The sequence below is a fragment of the Erinaceus europaeus genome, chromosome 12 (genome assembly GCF_950295315.1).
Source record: "Erinaceus europaeus chromosome 12, mEriEur2.1, whole genome shotgun sequence".
Lineage (NCBI taxonomy): Eukaryota > Metazoa > Chordata > Mammalia > Eulipotyphla > Erinaceidae > Erinaceus > Erinaceus europaeus.
In genome coordinates this window covers 48,261,272-48,277,727 of record NC_080173.1, presented here as the reverse complement: position 1 = coordinate 48,277,727, position 16,456 = coordinate 48,261,272, and the positions used below count along the sequence as shown (strand labels likewise).

General features: G+C 41.8%; 1 protein-coding gene and 1 long non-coding RNA gene across 2 annotated transcripts; one reads left to right on the top strand and one right to left on the bottom strand.

Moving 5' to 3' along the window:
* Positions 1-3,746: 3,746 nt before the first annotated feature.
* Positions 3,747-9,585, bottom strand: LOC103124759 (keratin, type I cuticular Ha3-I). Its single transcript, XM_007535509.3, has 7 exons — positions 9,159-9,585; positions 7,014-7,096; positions 6,382-6,538; positions 5,098-5,259; positions 4,878-5,003; positions 4,497-4,717; positions 3,747-4,296 (listed from the first exon to the last, which is right to left on the bottom strand). Exons 1-7 carry the CDS (start codon positions 9,504-9,506, stop codon positions 4,203-4,205), a joined length of 1,191 nt encoding a protein of 396 aa, XP_007535571.1. The 5' UTR covers positions 9,507-9,585; the 3' UTR covers positions 3,747-4,202.
* Positions 9,586-9,860: 275 nt separating this feature from the next.
* Positions 9,861-16,456, top strand: LOC132541927 (uncharacterized). The gene is made up of 4 exons (XR_009553041.1): positions 9,861-10,271; positions 10,421-10,617; positions 14,890-15,118; positions 16,198-16,456. It is a non-coding gene; the product is annotated as an uncharacterized LOC132541927 (long non-coding RNA).

The window sequence follows — 16,456 nt, the reverse complement described above, 5'->3', positions numbered from 1 at the left end:
GCTTCAGACACCCCCATGTGCCACACTCAGACTCAAGCTTGTCAGGGCCACCACCAACTGCATTTATGCTGTCACATGAACTCACCTCATTTCCTTGTCATCACTAAACACGTGCCGAATTTCTGACAGCTCCATCTTTCAACAGGAAATGTAGCCATCCTAGCTAGGCTCCTTTACATTTCAAACTTGCACTTGTCCCTACATGCAACTAAGAGCAAGAGAACACTATGCCTCACACCTGGCGTGGATTCAGATAAGCACTTGGCAATGCCAGATTAATCTGCTTGGCACAGGCTTTTCTCAGGGTGTCAACACAAATTTTACAATGACAGGGGACAGGCCACATCATGACTGTGTCCTGCTATAATTCTGGAAACTCTTCCATAGTCTCATAATTGTGGGGCATTTTTTATCTGACTTGACTGTTTTTGATGAGGACCAGAGAGCGGTGACTCATTTGAAACACACACACACACACACACACAAACATTTTAAGATGACTGTCACCCACTACCTCCAGCCTTAAATGTTAGTGTTCAGCAAGTCTGTTTCCTACCCAGCTGCCAAAGTATTCACAAAAAGACATAGAGATAGCCAAAAAGCACTAGAAAAAACAAGTTCATTATCACCTATTATTAGGTAATTGCACACCAAAACCACAATGTTGCATCCCCTCACACCTGTGAGAAAGCGTATCTCAAAAAGCTAGCACTGCAAAAACTGGCAATGGTATGAGGGGGAAAAAAGGAACCCTCATACACTATTGGTGGGGATGTGAATTGGTCTATAACAGCATGATTATTTCCAAAATATTAAAAATAGACCTACCATGTAAGCCAGCAATTCCACCTAGATATCTACCTGAAGAACCAAAAGACTAATCTATGACAATGTACACATAACAATGTTCATTATAGCAGTATTTACAATAGTCAAGAGGTGGAAATGATCCAAGTGCCCTATGACAGCTGAGTAAGTAAGGGTGTTGTGGTTTATATTCACAGTGGACTTACTGTTCATCTATGAGAAAAGATGAGATTTTGTCTTTTGCTACAACATGAATGGGACTGGAGGATTGTCATGCACAGTGAAATAAGTTCAAAAGAGAAAGACAGATACTAGATGAGCTCACTCATACATGGGGTATAAAAACAAAGTGACCAACACCTTGTTTTGGTGGCACAGTGACCAACAGAATCTGAGATTCTGGTACAGAGCTGAGGTTTTCAAATGCAATAATGGAGATTGACAAGGTTGAGGAAGCTAACTGACTGGCTGTATTGAGGAAAGCAGTACTTGGTGGTAGGTATGACATGGGAACACATACTTTATTTTGTTGTTTGTTTCTTTCTTTGTTTTTAAGACAGACAGAGAGAGAGAGTGAGAGATCACAGAACCAAAGCTTCCTGAATGCAGTGGGAGCTGAGCTCAACCTGGGTCATACACAAGAAAAAGCAGCACACTATCCAAGTGAACTTTGAAGAGATGTGAAATTGTACCTTTAAAATCTATATAAGTCTCCAGGCTGGGTAGAGCACACATACTACCAAGCACAAAGACCTGGGTTCAAGCCCCCAGACCCCTCCTTTGGGAGACCAGCTTCACAAGCAGAGAAATAGTGTTTCAGGTGTATCTCTTCCAATCTTTCTCTCCCCCTCAACTTTTCTTTCAATTTTTCTGTCTCTAAAAAAGATACTACTAATAATAAAATATATAGTACTACTAGTAATAATATGGTGGGAGTGGTGGATTCATTGAAGAGATACCAAGCCCCAGAATAGCCCTGATGGCAAATTTTTTAAAAATATATATATATATAAACAATGAAACAATTTCTACTTAGACCTAGATACCTTCTTCACCTATCTCTTATTACAGTCCCTCGATCACTCCAACCTTGTTAGACAAAGTAAAGACTACTAAACCTGAATAAGGGCAAGAGACTGGAATATTTTAATGATGGCTCTTTTGTTCACTGCCAAGTCACCTTATCACCTAGGGCCCTAGTCAGGGAGTTTTGGAATTCCCACATAGACATGATGGACTTAGTTCTCTAACAGATCCCTCTCATCACTGTCACTGGTTATCTCTATTAAGAACAACACAGTGGACCCCTTTGTGGACCCACATAGGAACTTGCTCTCAGTGTGGATCAACAATGGTAGGGAATGTTTCATTCTCAAGAGAGGTTGGACAACATACCCTACCTACTACCTGAGGGAGATGAGTCCTGAAATTAGAGCAGCCTGGAATGTTCCTATTCAAGCTCAGACCTACAGGGATGCAGAGGTTACACAGGCTCCTGTGCTAAATATGGGCCCCAGATCAAATCAATGGGGTTTACAGTTAACAATATTTATATACTTTCCCCATATTTGAGAGCTACTTTCTTCCCTGATCCTGCTTTATAGTCCTTTTTCTAACTATGACAGCATCTCCCCAGAAAATAACCTGAGTCCAGCTGCATATTAGATGTTAGGCGCAGGCAAAAAATGGTAAAGTCAGGGATCCCTTGGAATATACCTAAAATAGGCCCACTAGCTATTTCCAAAATGGAGACCCCCAAAACTTCATCTGCAATATTCCAGCCTTTAGGTTCATGATTAGTCAACAATTTGTTCTGATTTATGTCTTAACTCTTTTTCAGCCACCAAGTTCCAGATGCTACCATGATGCCAACCGGACTTCCCAGGGCAGACAACCCCACCATGTGTCCTGGAGCCCCACCTCCCCAGGTCCCTGCCCCACTAGGGAAAGAGAGAGACAGGCTGGGAATATGGATCACCTGCCAATGTCCATGTTCAGCAGAGAAGCAATTACAGAAGCCAGACCTTCACCCCTTCACCTCCTTTTTTAAAAAAATATTTATTTATTCCCTTTTGTTGACCTGTTTTATTGTTGTAGTCATTATTGATGTTGTTGTTGAATAGGACAGAGAGAAATGGAGAGAGGAGGTGAAGACAGAGAAGGGGAAAGAAAGACACCTGCAGACCTGCTTTACCACTTGTGAAGCGACTCCCCTGCAGGAGACTGTGCTCCCCAGAGGGGAAGCCTGGCATCTTAACTGCATTTTTCCAGGGCACATGACACTTCCCATGACCTAGACAGATGCTAAAAGGAAAGCATTTCCCCAGTGTTCCAAGATCTAAGTGGAGGAAGGCAAATGTCAGTTAAGTATGTTTTTCTAAGTTCTTTCCAGGTGAGAATATTTTCCCGTTAATCATCGCATTTGAGACACAGAGAAGTTTCATGGAAGACAGAAGGAGAGACACAGAGGCAGGCTAGTGCACCATTCTGTGGCATGCAGTGCTGGTGATTGAAGCTGAAATCTCAGACTCATGAGTCTGTTGCTCTACGAGTCATTCAGCTTTATTCTTTTATGGATTCTGAAATTTGCAATGACACTGTCTAATTTCAGTATCATTCATAGTATTTTGCAAACAATATAGGAACTACCTCACAAGAGTCCTGACGTCCTATGTCTTGGATTCATTCACATATTCCCTCTGAAGACCTAGACAGAAAGTGTTTGCACTCTACTATGCTTTCTGTCATTCCCCTTCTCACCCCTGCCTTCACAAACAAAATCCACATCAGTAGGCGGTAATGTCTAGTGGAGACTTTTTCTTCAAGGATAGTCGCAGACCATGTACTAAAGTAAATTATCCCTATATCGAGTGAGACAAAATGGTTGCTTCTAATTTACAGAGACACCCAATTTTAAAGTGAATGAATGAAAGATACAATTATTATTTTTTTTTGCAGAAGAGTTTATTGGGAGGTTAACAAGGGGCCTATATGCATCTCCATGGAAGGAAAAATTGACATGAAAAAATTCTTCCAACTACATCCATTTTCATAGTGAGCCCATCAACTCTGTAATGATTTTTTAAATCATACTTACATAAGTATCTATGAAAGCAGAGCACATTGTGCAAATGTACCACTGTGATAATAGATATTATTTGATCCTATTGTAGCTTTCTCTGACTCAGAAGGCACACTGGTGGTGAGTAGACCTTGCAGTCTTGTGTGAAAGGATCAAGCCCAGGAACTCAGTGTAAGACTAGAGCTGACACTTGGAAGTTAGTGCTAATAGACGATTTTTCCTTCTAAAATGTGGTGACAACTGGAGAAATTTGGATAAGGCTGGAATGAGTTGAAACCATGGAGCCCTTCTCCTCCTCCTCACACCAGAAGCTCTAGTACATGAAGGTTTTGCAAGGTCCACACCGAGTATGCTGGACACAGGAATTCTCACTTGCATTGGTCGTGGCACAGGGATTGCAGGGGAGGCTGGAGACACAAAGCCACATAAGGAAGTTTAAAGAAAATGTATTAAAGAGACAAGGAGATACTAACTTATATTGTGTAAGAATGTTATTCCTAGGATTGCCTCAAACCCAAAGCTGGAAATTATAAAGTCATTTCCTTCAAGACTTCAGGACCACAGCAACATGATGCCACCCAAGGCTCATTACCAGCTGCATACTCACTTGCAGTCCTCACTCTCCAGCAGGCCCCGGTATGTGTTGATCTCACACTCCAGCCGGGCACGCACATCCAGCAGCACCTGGTACTCCTGGTTCTGCCGCTCCAGGTCACTCCTGATCTCAGCCAGCTGTGACTCCACATTGGTGATCATGCACTGCACCTGGGACAGCTGCGAGCTGTAGCGGGCCTCGGTCTCTGTCAGCGTGTTCTCCAGAGAGTCTCTCTGTGGGGGGACAGAAACAACAGTCACAGCTGCCTCTCACTGGGCTTCTCCAAAGACATCACATTCTCCAAGACCTGGGGAGAGGGTGACCCCTAAGGGCAGCCCACTCACTCCCACTCCCCAGCTGCTCAGGTCTCATCAGGAGGCCCCCAGCACCCACCAGGTTGTGCTGGGCCTGCAGCTCGATCTCCAGGGCGTTGACTGTGCGTCTCAGCTCGATGATCTCTGCCTGGCAGGTCTGTAGCTGCTCAGAGCTGGACACCACCTGCTTGTTCAACTCTTCAGTCTAAAACACCAAACAAGATAAGACAGGCTCAGTCCCTGCCTCACTGGCCCCTCAGGGCCTTGGGTGCTGAGTGTCCCTGTGTCGAGGTGCCCACCTGGGTGGTGAACCACTCCTCCACATCCCTGCGGTTGGTCTCCACCAGGGCCTCGTACTGACTCCTGGTGTCGTTGAGCACGCGGTTCAGGTCAACAGTGGGGGCAGCATCCACCTCCACGTTGAGGCGGTCTCCAATCTGGCAGCGCAGGGTGTTGACTTCCTGGTAGAGGAAGATAAACATTGAGAATATCCCTAAGCTCCCCATCAAGAAAATGCAATTCAACTTCTGAACATCCTTAAGCCTCCAACAGCTCTTTCTTCTGATCTTCTCATGGACCAAGCCGTACACTTAGTGACTGTTATGTCTGCTTCGTTTTATGAAGGACTTTCAAGTCCTTGACCTCTTTCCCCCTTGTATCTAGTGTCCCTCATCTAGTGAGATGCAATAGCCACAGTCCAGAGTTTCTGCTATGACACCATGAAGTCTCTGGTGTCTGATTCCTGAACTCAGGTAATGGAAAGAACAAGTCCTAATTAAAGGGAAATATATCCAAATCAGTCACGCTGGGCTAAAAAGACTTAACCAGTGATTTATTGGTTCTTCTGATGGAGATTTGGGTTAAGAAACTAGCATAAAGTAGTGGCTGGGTCTAGGTGAATGTCAGATTTAACTGAGTTTCCACTCTACCACTTATTATATAGTTCAGACTTGAATTGGAATTATATTCTACCACTTTCTAACTTCTAGAAGCTTCTAGAAGCCTCAGTGCCATCACCCATAAAATGAAGATTATCTGTGAAGTCCTAAAGCACTCAACACTATGTTTGACACACAATAAGCACTTTCTCAGTCACCATGGACATTGTTCTGGAACATAGTTTTGCACAAAAATATGCCCACACATAGTTCAATTGAGCAAGAAATAACTGTGAGCATCTTCTCAGTGTTTCCTCTGGGTAACACTACATAGCAGAAATGTCCTGGACCAGCTCAGTCTTCTCTGCTTTGTGACCCTCTGATCTCTCCAGTTATTAAATGAAGAATGGAATAATAGATTTCTGAAGCCACTTGTGCTCTGGCCCAGTAACAAAAGGAGCTGTGGATACTACCTGGCTACTGCCCTCTCCTCAATATGGAGTTTGTCTGTTCTCATCACTGACTTTCCTCATCTCTGCCACTGGCCAGAAAAAAAAAAATGGCATCACTGACTTTAACATTACTCATTGTCTACAAAGCCTACTTTGGAGAATAGATGCATCAGCAGGGTGAACTTCTCCCATATCCCAGGGGAGATGGAGACAGATAAGTTAGGTCCTTTTGCTCATTGGGGAACTCTTTTACCTGCTCATGATTCTGCTTAAGGGACAGCAACTCCTCCTTCAGGGACTCCACTTGGGCCTCTAGGTCGGACTTGCACAAGGTCAGCTCATCCAAGATCCTGCGCAGGCCGTTTATGTCTGACTCCACCAGCTGCCGCAGACCGAGCTCTGTCTCATACCTGTGATGCGTACAGGAGATCAGGAACAGGTCTGGCTTTGACTCTGGTTGGGTTGGGTTTGTCAGATAACTGGAAGTTTGTGTTTGAGGGTTTTGTAGTCCTCTTGTCCACTTAGATTTTTAGAAGTGCCTCCTGGAGGAGGATTTTTTTCACTGGTAATTATTGTTTAATATGAAGAACCAGTGGACTTTAGGAGGTAAAATCTCATAGAGTGATACACCTTCTGCATTCTCTTGACTGAATTCTGTGATAGCAGGTCATCAAAAGGCCATTGTTTCTATAATAAATGGGACTGGAAAGTCTTACTTTAAAGAGGAAAGACAGGAAGAGAGACATACTTAACTCTGGAAAAGAGATCTGAGCTCTCGTGAGTAGTTGTTCTTAGGGAGACTGTCCAGGGAATGTTTGTCATTACTGAGGATAGGCTCAAGGGAAGAACAAGAGAGAGAAGACAGTACCCCACCTGCCCACTTACTTGGTCCTAAAGTCATCTGAGGCCAGCTTGGCATTGTCGATCTGCACCACCAGTCTGGCATTCTCAGACTTGCTGCACAGAATCTAGAAGACCCAAAACATTCCTGAGTGGGATTGGTTATTTCTAACCAATAGCAACACCCTACTTCATTCACTGATGTGGCAGAATCAGTGAGAAACCCCAGGGAATCTCATACAAGACCAGTGAAGACTGTATGTATACAGTGAGTGCTCAGTGATTACTTGAGAGATTAAATGGGGACACCCAGATATACAAGGAAAAAAATCTCAGCAAGCAAATAAGTTTTCTTTATCTTTTCCAATAATTAACACTGAAAAGTTGATAATTATAACAAATAGCACTTTTTTTTAAACCTACTCTATATCTGGTTGAAGATACAAACATGAGGTAGTCCAGGAGGTGGCACAGTGAATAAGTTGCTAGACTCTCAAGCATGAGGTCCTGATTTCAGTTGCCAGCAACACTTATAAGAGTGATATCTGGTTTCTCTTTCTTTCTCTCTATCCTATTTTTTCATTAATAAATTATATATATATTTTGTTTTTTAAGGATACAAACATGAGGAGCACTGGAATCCCAACCTCAAAAATTCTCCCATGCATTATTAGCAATTGGGCTCAGGCAAAAATTACTTAAGTCATGGGCCCCTTGGAATATACCTAAAATAAATTTCCTAACTTCTTCCCACATGAAGATCCCTAGTCTCTTTGTTCTATTCTTACCTTTGAGTTCCTGTTTATTAAAATATTTGTCCTGTTTTATAGCTTACCACCTTTTAGCCACCAAGTTGCAGATGCTACCAGACACCATTCTGACTTCTCTGGGCAGACAAACTCACCAATGTGTCCTGGAACCTCATCTCCCCAGAGCTCTACTTCACTATGGAAAGATAGAAGCCTCAGACTGGGGGTATGGATCGACCTGCCAATGTTCATGTTCAATGGAGAAGCAATTACAGAAGCCAGACCTTCTACCTTCTGCACCCCATAAAAAAAATTGGTCCATAATCCAGGAGGGTTGAAGAATAGGGAAGTTTCTAGTGGAGGGGATAAGGCCCAGAACTCTGGTGGTGAGAATTGTACCTCTGTTAATTTACAGTCTTGTTAATCATTATTAAATAACTAATAAAAAATATTTTTAAAAATTCTCCCATGCATGAAGATGAATAAGTAAGGCAGTGGTAGAAGGCATTGGTCACAAAGAATCACAGCTCCCAGCTAACCTGGATGGCTTGACACAATGTCCTCTCAGGTAGTTGCCACTTGGGTTGATTTTACTCCACCATTTTATGCCCTTTCTGGAACTATGCACCAGAAAAAAAAAAAAGAGGCCTTTAGATCAAGACAACAAATCAAGATAATCAGGTAGAACCAGGGAGACAGCTTAATGGTTCTGCAAAAGACCTTCATGCCTGAGACTCCTTGTCAGATTCAATCCCCAGCACCATGTAAGCGAGAGCTCAGCAATGTTCCAGTCTCTCTCTATTGAATAATTAAAAAAAAAGATTTAAAAAACATCTTTTAAAATAATTAGGGAGCTGAGGAGATAGCATAATGATTATGCAGAAGACTGTCACTCTTGAAGCTCTGAGGTCCCAAATTCAATCTCCAGCACCACCATAAACGGACGGTGAGTATTGCTTTGGTTTTCCTCTAGATCTTTCTTTCTGCATTTCTCTCATTAAAAATAAATTAATTAAAATTTTTAAAAGATAACTAGGTAACCAGAAGAGAACAAGAAAGGCCTAATTTTGCAAAAGATGCTATTTCTTAAAAAAAAAAAAAAAGATGTTTCATTGGTTTCCTTCTCAGGCTCTATTCTTTTCTCTCACCTCAGGGTAATAATTCCACAGTTTAGCACAAGCACAAAGGGATCTGCAGGCAGCACTTAATTACAGCTTATTTATGCAAAGTACAGCCACCTCCACACAGACTAACCCTATGCAAATATTCAGACCTAACAGTCCTGAGCCTACAACAAGACAGGCCCTCAAGAAAGTCAAATGGAAATGTCAAACTCCAACCTGAATCCTTCAATCACAGAACTCATATTATTTTTTCCTTGTATTTCAGATTCCCTCCCTATAACTTCCAGCTAGAAGCAATGTGACACTGGTGCTCTCACCTTCTGCTGCAGCTCCTCGATGGTCTTGAAGTAGGACTGGTAGTTGGGACACACACAGGGATCCTGGGGCTGGCATCGCTCCCGGATGCGGCACTCCAGCTCCGCGTTGTCCCTCTCCAGCTGGCGCACCTTCTCCAGGTAGCTGGCCAGCCTGTCATTCAGGAACTGCATGGTCTCCTTCTCACTGCCATTGAAGGAGCCCTCACAGAGCCAGCCGCAGTTGCCCACATTGGCAGGGATGTTGCAGGCCCCAGGCAGGGTGCTGCTGTGGCAGCTGGGGGCCACGCAGGGCCGGGAGGCACAGCTGGAGCGGCAGCTGAAGTTGGGCAGGCAGAAGTTGTAAGGCATTGTGCTGGGAGAGAACAAGGCACCTGCTGAAGACGGAGTCAAAATTCTCCAAGTCACAGAGCTGTAAGTCTCCTGCTTCTGTGGAAGCATTTATACCCCTTCCTTGGAGGGTGTGGACATGGAAGGCAGCCCCTTTCTTCTTACCCACATGGCAATTGTCGAAAGCCCTTCCCCTGAATTTGTTATGTTTCTTTAAAAGAGTCCCTCACCTCATAAAAGACTTTACTTGAGCTTCTCACTAAGTCAGGACTCCTTTTCCATGCTGTGCGTCAGTGAAGTAAGAGCTTCACTATGTGACTTCAAAGAGTTGGACTCATGAAAGCCTTGGCCTTCATTAGTGGGGCGTGGTGGGCCCAGAGACACCCATGGGCCTTTGTGTCCTGGCTTCAGGGCCCTTATTCCCTATCCTCTTGCTGACATGGAAAAACATAGTTCCAGCCTAGGATTCTTTTTCTAGATCATACCTACAAATGCCAAATTTTCAATTCACAGGTTCTCAAAAGAAGGGATAGATGCTGTCTGGTTCAGAGAAAAGGACCTGGTTGATGTGTTCCTATTTCTTGCTTCAAAGACCACATCCCTGGCATTGTCCATCAACTGAATAACAGGCACCAACTATTGTTATGGTCTTTACAGAGCACTGTGAGATTCCAAAGGATAAACTAGGCTATGATCAGAAGGAACTCACATTCTTGAACAGGTCCAAAGTGGTGCTATACACTTCAAACAGATGATCTCTTTCACATCTCACCATGATCCTTCTAGGTAAATGATATTATTTCTTTTTTACAGATGAGAAAAACTAGGCCAAGCAGGCAGAGTTGTGTGTTGTAAAGCCATGATTATAACACAGGTCTCTGTTCTTTGCATCATCTAGTGTTGTTTAAATGCAAATTAACATTTTCTTTCCCTAGCTGCTTCTGGCAAGTAATCTCTTCCCCTTCTATGAACTCTCACTTCACCCTGAATATGGCATCAATATGATTTATGTGCTTAGTTCTATCTCTAAAATTCCTGAAGACTCCCCAGTCAACTAGGAAAAGAAACAAAGATCACCTGGAAACTCAACAAAATACAACCAGGATCTCTTCAAAAACTCACCAAGCCACAGGTGAGTACAAACATGTGTGGCTTATGGAAAGAAAGGGGGTGAGGGAGTTATTCCCAGGATGGTTGACAGTGGCAGTGAGTTTCCCCACTTCCAGTCCAAGTTAAAGAAATAACAGCCTAAAGGACGAAAGAAAGTAGCATGTATACTATCTTGAGAAGTTTAGGCTTTGTCTTCAGAATAATGAGGAGTCACTGAAATTTCTAAGGAAAGTAATGGTGTAGTTCAATTCTTGATAAACTGCATTACAAGAAATGATGGAATCTACAAAAATTCATGTTTTGTGAGCACTCATAATTTCACAACCAAAATTTATGACAAGGAAGATAATGACAGATATGATCTTAGTAGAGGTGTGAGAGTTCGAGCAATGAGCTAATGAAAATTGTACAAAGAGAAGACCAACATGGGGCTGAGGACCAAACTTAAAGGAATTCTCAACCCAGGAAAAGAGACAAAGATAAACCTTTCATAACATCAATGACATTAAAGAGAATTTCAAAATAGAGAGAAAGTCAAAACTGTTAAAGAGATTATATAAGATCAGAATCATGAAAATGAGTATGAAAATAATGAATGAATTCAGTGGTACTGGGTAGGGTTCTTTGTTGCCTTACTAATTTCAGTTTTCTTTCTAAATTGATGGTATAATTACATTCCAACAGTTCAGAACAACTCAGACAGCAATTATACCCCATCAGATACAGAATTATATCCTGTGATTTTGAGCAACTTAGACTCAATCTACTTGAATGACAGTAACCAAACTCAAAAAAGAACATACTTATCCAAAATAAGTGACACAAATATTGTTATAAGAGAATTTAACATTATGTCATTTTAACAAGTGCAATAAAGAGATACAAAGAATTAACACTACGATAATGAAGCTGAATGCCTTTATCTAGTAAGATTATGAATGCTTTTTCACCTTCTTTATGGTTCTTAGTAGTCAAGATTTTTCTAATGTATATATTATTTCTGTACAAGAAAAAGAAATTTTAAAAGAAATATAATTTACATTAAAACTCCTGGAAAGGAATTCTTTTAAAGAAAAAGTGTTTTAAAAGGACTCAAGTAAGACTCCTATTCCTACATAACTATTAAATTACACTTGAGCTTGCTATTCTGCAAGTCAAGCTTTTGTCATGATTGGCGTTCACACCCTGGTGATAATTGCTGAGTTTGACAATTCTAAAGGTGAGCTGTTAGGAAGTGACAAAGGGACACCAAGCTGCTATAATTCATAAATTGATTGATGTCTGGGGCTGGGTGTGAGCTTCAAGTAACGAAAATGTCAAGAAAAGCATCCCCTTAGAGAAACAACCAGTTGAGTGCCAGCCACAGTTCAGGAAGATCAGATGTTACCAATCATTGTTTAGAAGAAGAAGAAGAAGAAGAAGAAGAAGAAGAAGAAGAAGAAGAAGAAGAAGAAGAAGAAGGAGAAGGAGAAGGAGAAGGAGAAGGAGAAGGAGAAGGAGAAGGAGAAGGAGAAGGAGAAGGAGAAGGAGAAGGAGAAGGAGAAGGAGAAGAAGAAGAAGAAGAAGAAGAAGAAGAAGAAGAAGAAGAAGAAGAAGAAGAAGAAGAAGAAGAAAGAAAGAAAGAAAGAAAGAAAGAAAGAAAGAAAGAAAGAAAGAAAGAAAGGGAGAAAAAGAATAACTTCACACAGAGCTAGGATATAGACACAATATTCGCCACAGAAAAGATCCGAAAAGCCAAGAAACACATGAAAAAATAATTCTTCAGGTCAGAAAATGCAAATAAAGACAACAATAAGATACCACTTCACCCCTGTGAGAATGTCATACATCAGAAAAAGTAGAAACAACAAATGCTGGAGAGGTTGTGGGGACAAAGGAACCTTCCTGCACAGCTGGTGGGAATATAAATTGGTCCAGTTCCTGTGGAGAGCAGTCTGGAAAACTTTTGGAAGACCTACCCTATGATCTTGCAATATCCTAAGAAACCAAACACACCCATCCAAAAAGATTTGTGTATACCTAATAGCCAAAACCTAGAAGTAACCTAGGTATCTAACAACAGATGAGTGGTTGAGCAAGTTGTGGTCTATATACACAATGGAATGTTACTCAGGTATCAAAAAATGGTAATTTCATCATTTTCAACCCATTGGGTGGAAAAAATTGGATGGAGCTTGAAGAAATCATGTTAAGTAAAATAAGTCAGCAACAGGAGGATGAATATGGGATGATCTCACAGGCAGAAGTTAAAAAACAAGATCAGAAGAGAAAACACTAAGCAGAACCTGGACTTGAGTTGGTGTATTGCACCAAAGTAAAAGACTCTGGGGTGAGTGTGTTGGAGAATACAGGTCATGGAACAGGATGGCAGAGGACCTAGCAGGGGTTGTATTCTTATATGGAAAACTGAAAATGTTATGCATGTACAAACTATTGTATTTACTGTGAAATTTAAAACATTAATCCCCCAATAAAGGATAAATAAATAAATAAATAAATAAAGGCAAGGAAAAAGAAAGAAAGAGAAAAAAGAATAATTTCACACAGAGCTCTGTCCTTAGAATGGATTTTCTAGGATATGGACACAATATTCACCAAAGAAGAAATCCAAAAGGCCAACAGAAATATATAAAAATGCTCCAAGTCATTGATGGTCAGAGAAATGCAAATAAAGACAACAATGAGATACCACTTCACACCTGTGAGAATATCATACATCAGAAAGGATAGCAACAACAAATGCTAGCAAGGCTGGATAAAGAAACCCTCCTGCCTCTCTTCAATAAATGGTGCTGGGAAAACTTGGTTGAAACATGCAGAAGAATGAAACTGAACCACCTTATCTCACCAGAAACAAAAATCAAAGCCAAATGGATCAAGGACCTGGATGTTAGACCAGAAACTATCAAATACTTAGAGGAAAACATTGGCAGAACACTTTCCCACCTAAATCTCAAGGACATCTTTGATGAAACAAACTCAATTGCAAGGAAGACTAAAGCAGAAACTACATCAAATTGAATAGCTTCTGCACAGCCAAAGAAACTATCACACAAACAAAGAGACCCCTCACAGAATGGGAGAAGATCTTCAAATGCCATACATCAGACAAGAGACTAATCACCAAAATATACAAAGAGCTCAGCAAACTTAGCAACAAAAAAGCAAATGACCCCATCCATAAATGGGCAGAGGATTTGAACAAAATATTCACTCCAGAGGAGATCCAAAAGGCTAACAAACATATGAAAAACTGTTCCAGGTTGCTGATTGTCAGAGAAATGAAATTAAGACAACACTGAGATATTACCTCACTCCTGTGAGAATGGCATACATCAAAAAGGACAGCAGCAACAAATGCTGGAGAGACTGTGGAGACAGAGGAACCGTTCTGCACTGCTGGTGGGAATGTAAATTGGTCCAGCCTCTATGGAGAGCAGTCTGGAGAACTCTCACAAGGCTAGACATGGACCTTCCATATGACCCAGTAATTCCTCTCCTGGGGATATACCCCAAGGACTCCCTAACACCCAACCAAAAAGACATGTGCACACATATGTTCATAGCAGCACAATTGATAATAGCTAAAACCTGGAAGCAACCCAGATGCCCAACAATAGATGAGTGGCTGAGAAAGCTGTGATATATATACACAACGGAATACTACACAGCTATTAAGAACAATGAACCCACTATCTCTGATCCATCGTGGATGGAGCTAGAAGAAATTGTGTTAAGTGAGCTAAGTCAGAGAGATAAAGATGAGTATGGAATGATCCCACTCATAAACAGAAGTTGACAAAGAAGAACAGAAAGGGAAATTCAAAGTAGGAGTTGGCTGAATTTGGAGTAGGGCACCAAAGAAAAAACCCCAGGTGGAGGGTGAGGGTGAATGTTCAGCTTCATGGGGTGGAGGGAGGAGGGGATGGGACACAGTCTTTTGGTGGTGGGAATGGTGTTTATGTACACTATCAATTTGCAGTCATATAAATCACTATTTGATTAATATGAGAGGGGAAAATTGATTGAATATCTCAAACTTTTTAAAACACAAACTGAGTCTTTTTAATACATAGGCTGAGCCTTTGATATGTTGACTCCCTTAAAAGCTTAGTCCAGGGAGAACAAAAGCAATTGGTGGCATAGCTATATGCAAGCAATGTCAAAGGACATGAAATATGGTGAGGGTGTATATAATACAGCAAATCCTAACAAAGGGATTCTTCAAAGTTAACCCAATTGCCAAACAATATGATTATTGCAATAACTATCTATTGTCTTCTTAAACCCTAAGACAACAGGAATCTCCTGCTTCGTCTATAGAGCCTATGTTTCTCCCAATCCTGGAACCTCTAGGGTGGGGCTCACTTCCCAGCATGATTCTCTCAAATCAGGCCCAGTGATATTTCATCTGCTGATTCCAACCTAATCAATGCAACAAGTACCATCTCGGCATGCTTCACCTCAGACTGTGTACAGAGACATCAGATATGGATTGCCAGCCCTTCACCCTCATCACTCTGGTGAGACCTTCCTTTCATGGTATTCTCTAATTCCATTCCAGGAGGTTCACTTCCTAACAAAGTCCCAAAACCTAGATATAGGTCAGGTCCCGTAAGATAAAGCATATGTTCACATGTATCTATAAATTAGGGCAAAATATATACCAGAAAGCAAAAATACACAATAGTCTTTAGTGAGTCAGTATCAAGTTCATAATGAAATAGTGTCCACTTTGACTTAGATACCCTCCTCTTTGACTTAGATACCCTCCTCACCTACTTCCTATTACAATTCTCTCACTCACTCCAAAGCTAACCTTAGCAGAGCAAGGACTACAAAAGCTGAATAAGGGCAAGAGACTGGCATACTTTAACGATGACTCTTTAGTCACTATCAGGCCATTCCACCAGCTGGCCCCTAATCGGGGAGTCCTGAGTCTCCCAAACAGACTTGATGGGCCTAGACCTCAAATAAATCCCTCTCTACATTATTTCCGGTCATCTCTATCAGGAACAACAAAACAGACCCTTTTGTGGGCCCCCATAGAACCTTGCCCTCAACCTGGATCAACAATGGTAGAGAATGTTCCATCCTCCAAAGGGAGGCTGGACAATATACTCTATGCTACACCTGAAGAAGTGTCCTGATATTGGGGCAGCAGGGAATGTTCCTGCTCATGACCACAGAATATGAGCTCAGATCTAGAAGGATATAGAGGTCCCACAGGCTCCTAAGCTAATTATGGGCCCCAGATCACATCAAATTGATGGGGTTTACAGTAATATTTATACCCCTTTCCCATATTAGGGAGCTACTCTCTTCCCAGATCCAGCTTTCTGGTCCTTTTCCTAGTCATGACATCATCTCCCCAAACAATAGTTTGGATTCACCTGCATATCAGATTTTAGGCTCAGGAAAAAAAAATAAAAATAAAAACACACTAGTATAACTACAGGCCCTTTGAAATATAACTAAAATATGCCTACTAGCTATCTACAAAATGGAGGACCTCCTCAACTCTTCATCTGCACTATTCCAGCCTTTAGGTACATAATTGTCCAACAATTTGTTTGGCTTTGTACATTAACTCTCTTTTCAGCCACCAGGTTCCAGATGCTAGCAGGATGCGACCAGACTTCCCTGGACAGACAACCCCACCAATGTGCCTTGGAGCTCCACTTTCCCAGAGCCCTTCCCCACTAGGGAAAGAGAGAGACAGGCTGGGAGTATGGATTGACCTGTCAACACCCATGTTCAGCGGAGAAGCAATTACAGAAGCCAGACCTTCCACCTTCTGCAGCAGTGATCTTGGTTCCATACTCCAAGAGGGTTAAAGAATAGGAAAGCTATCAGTGGAG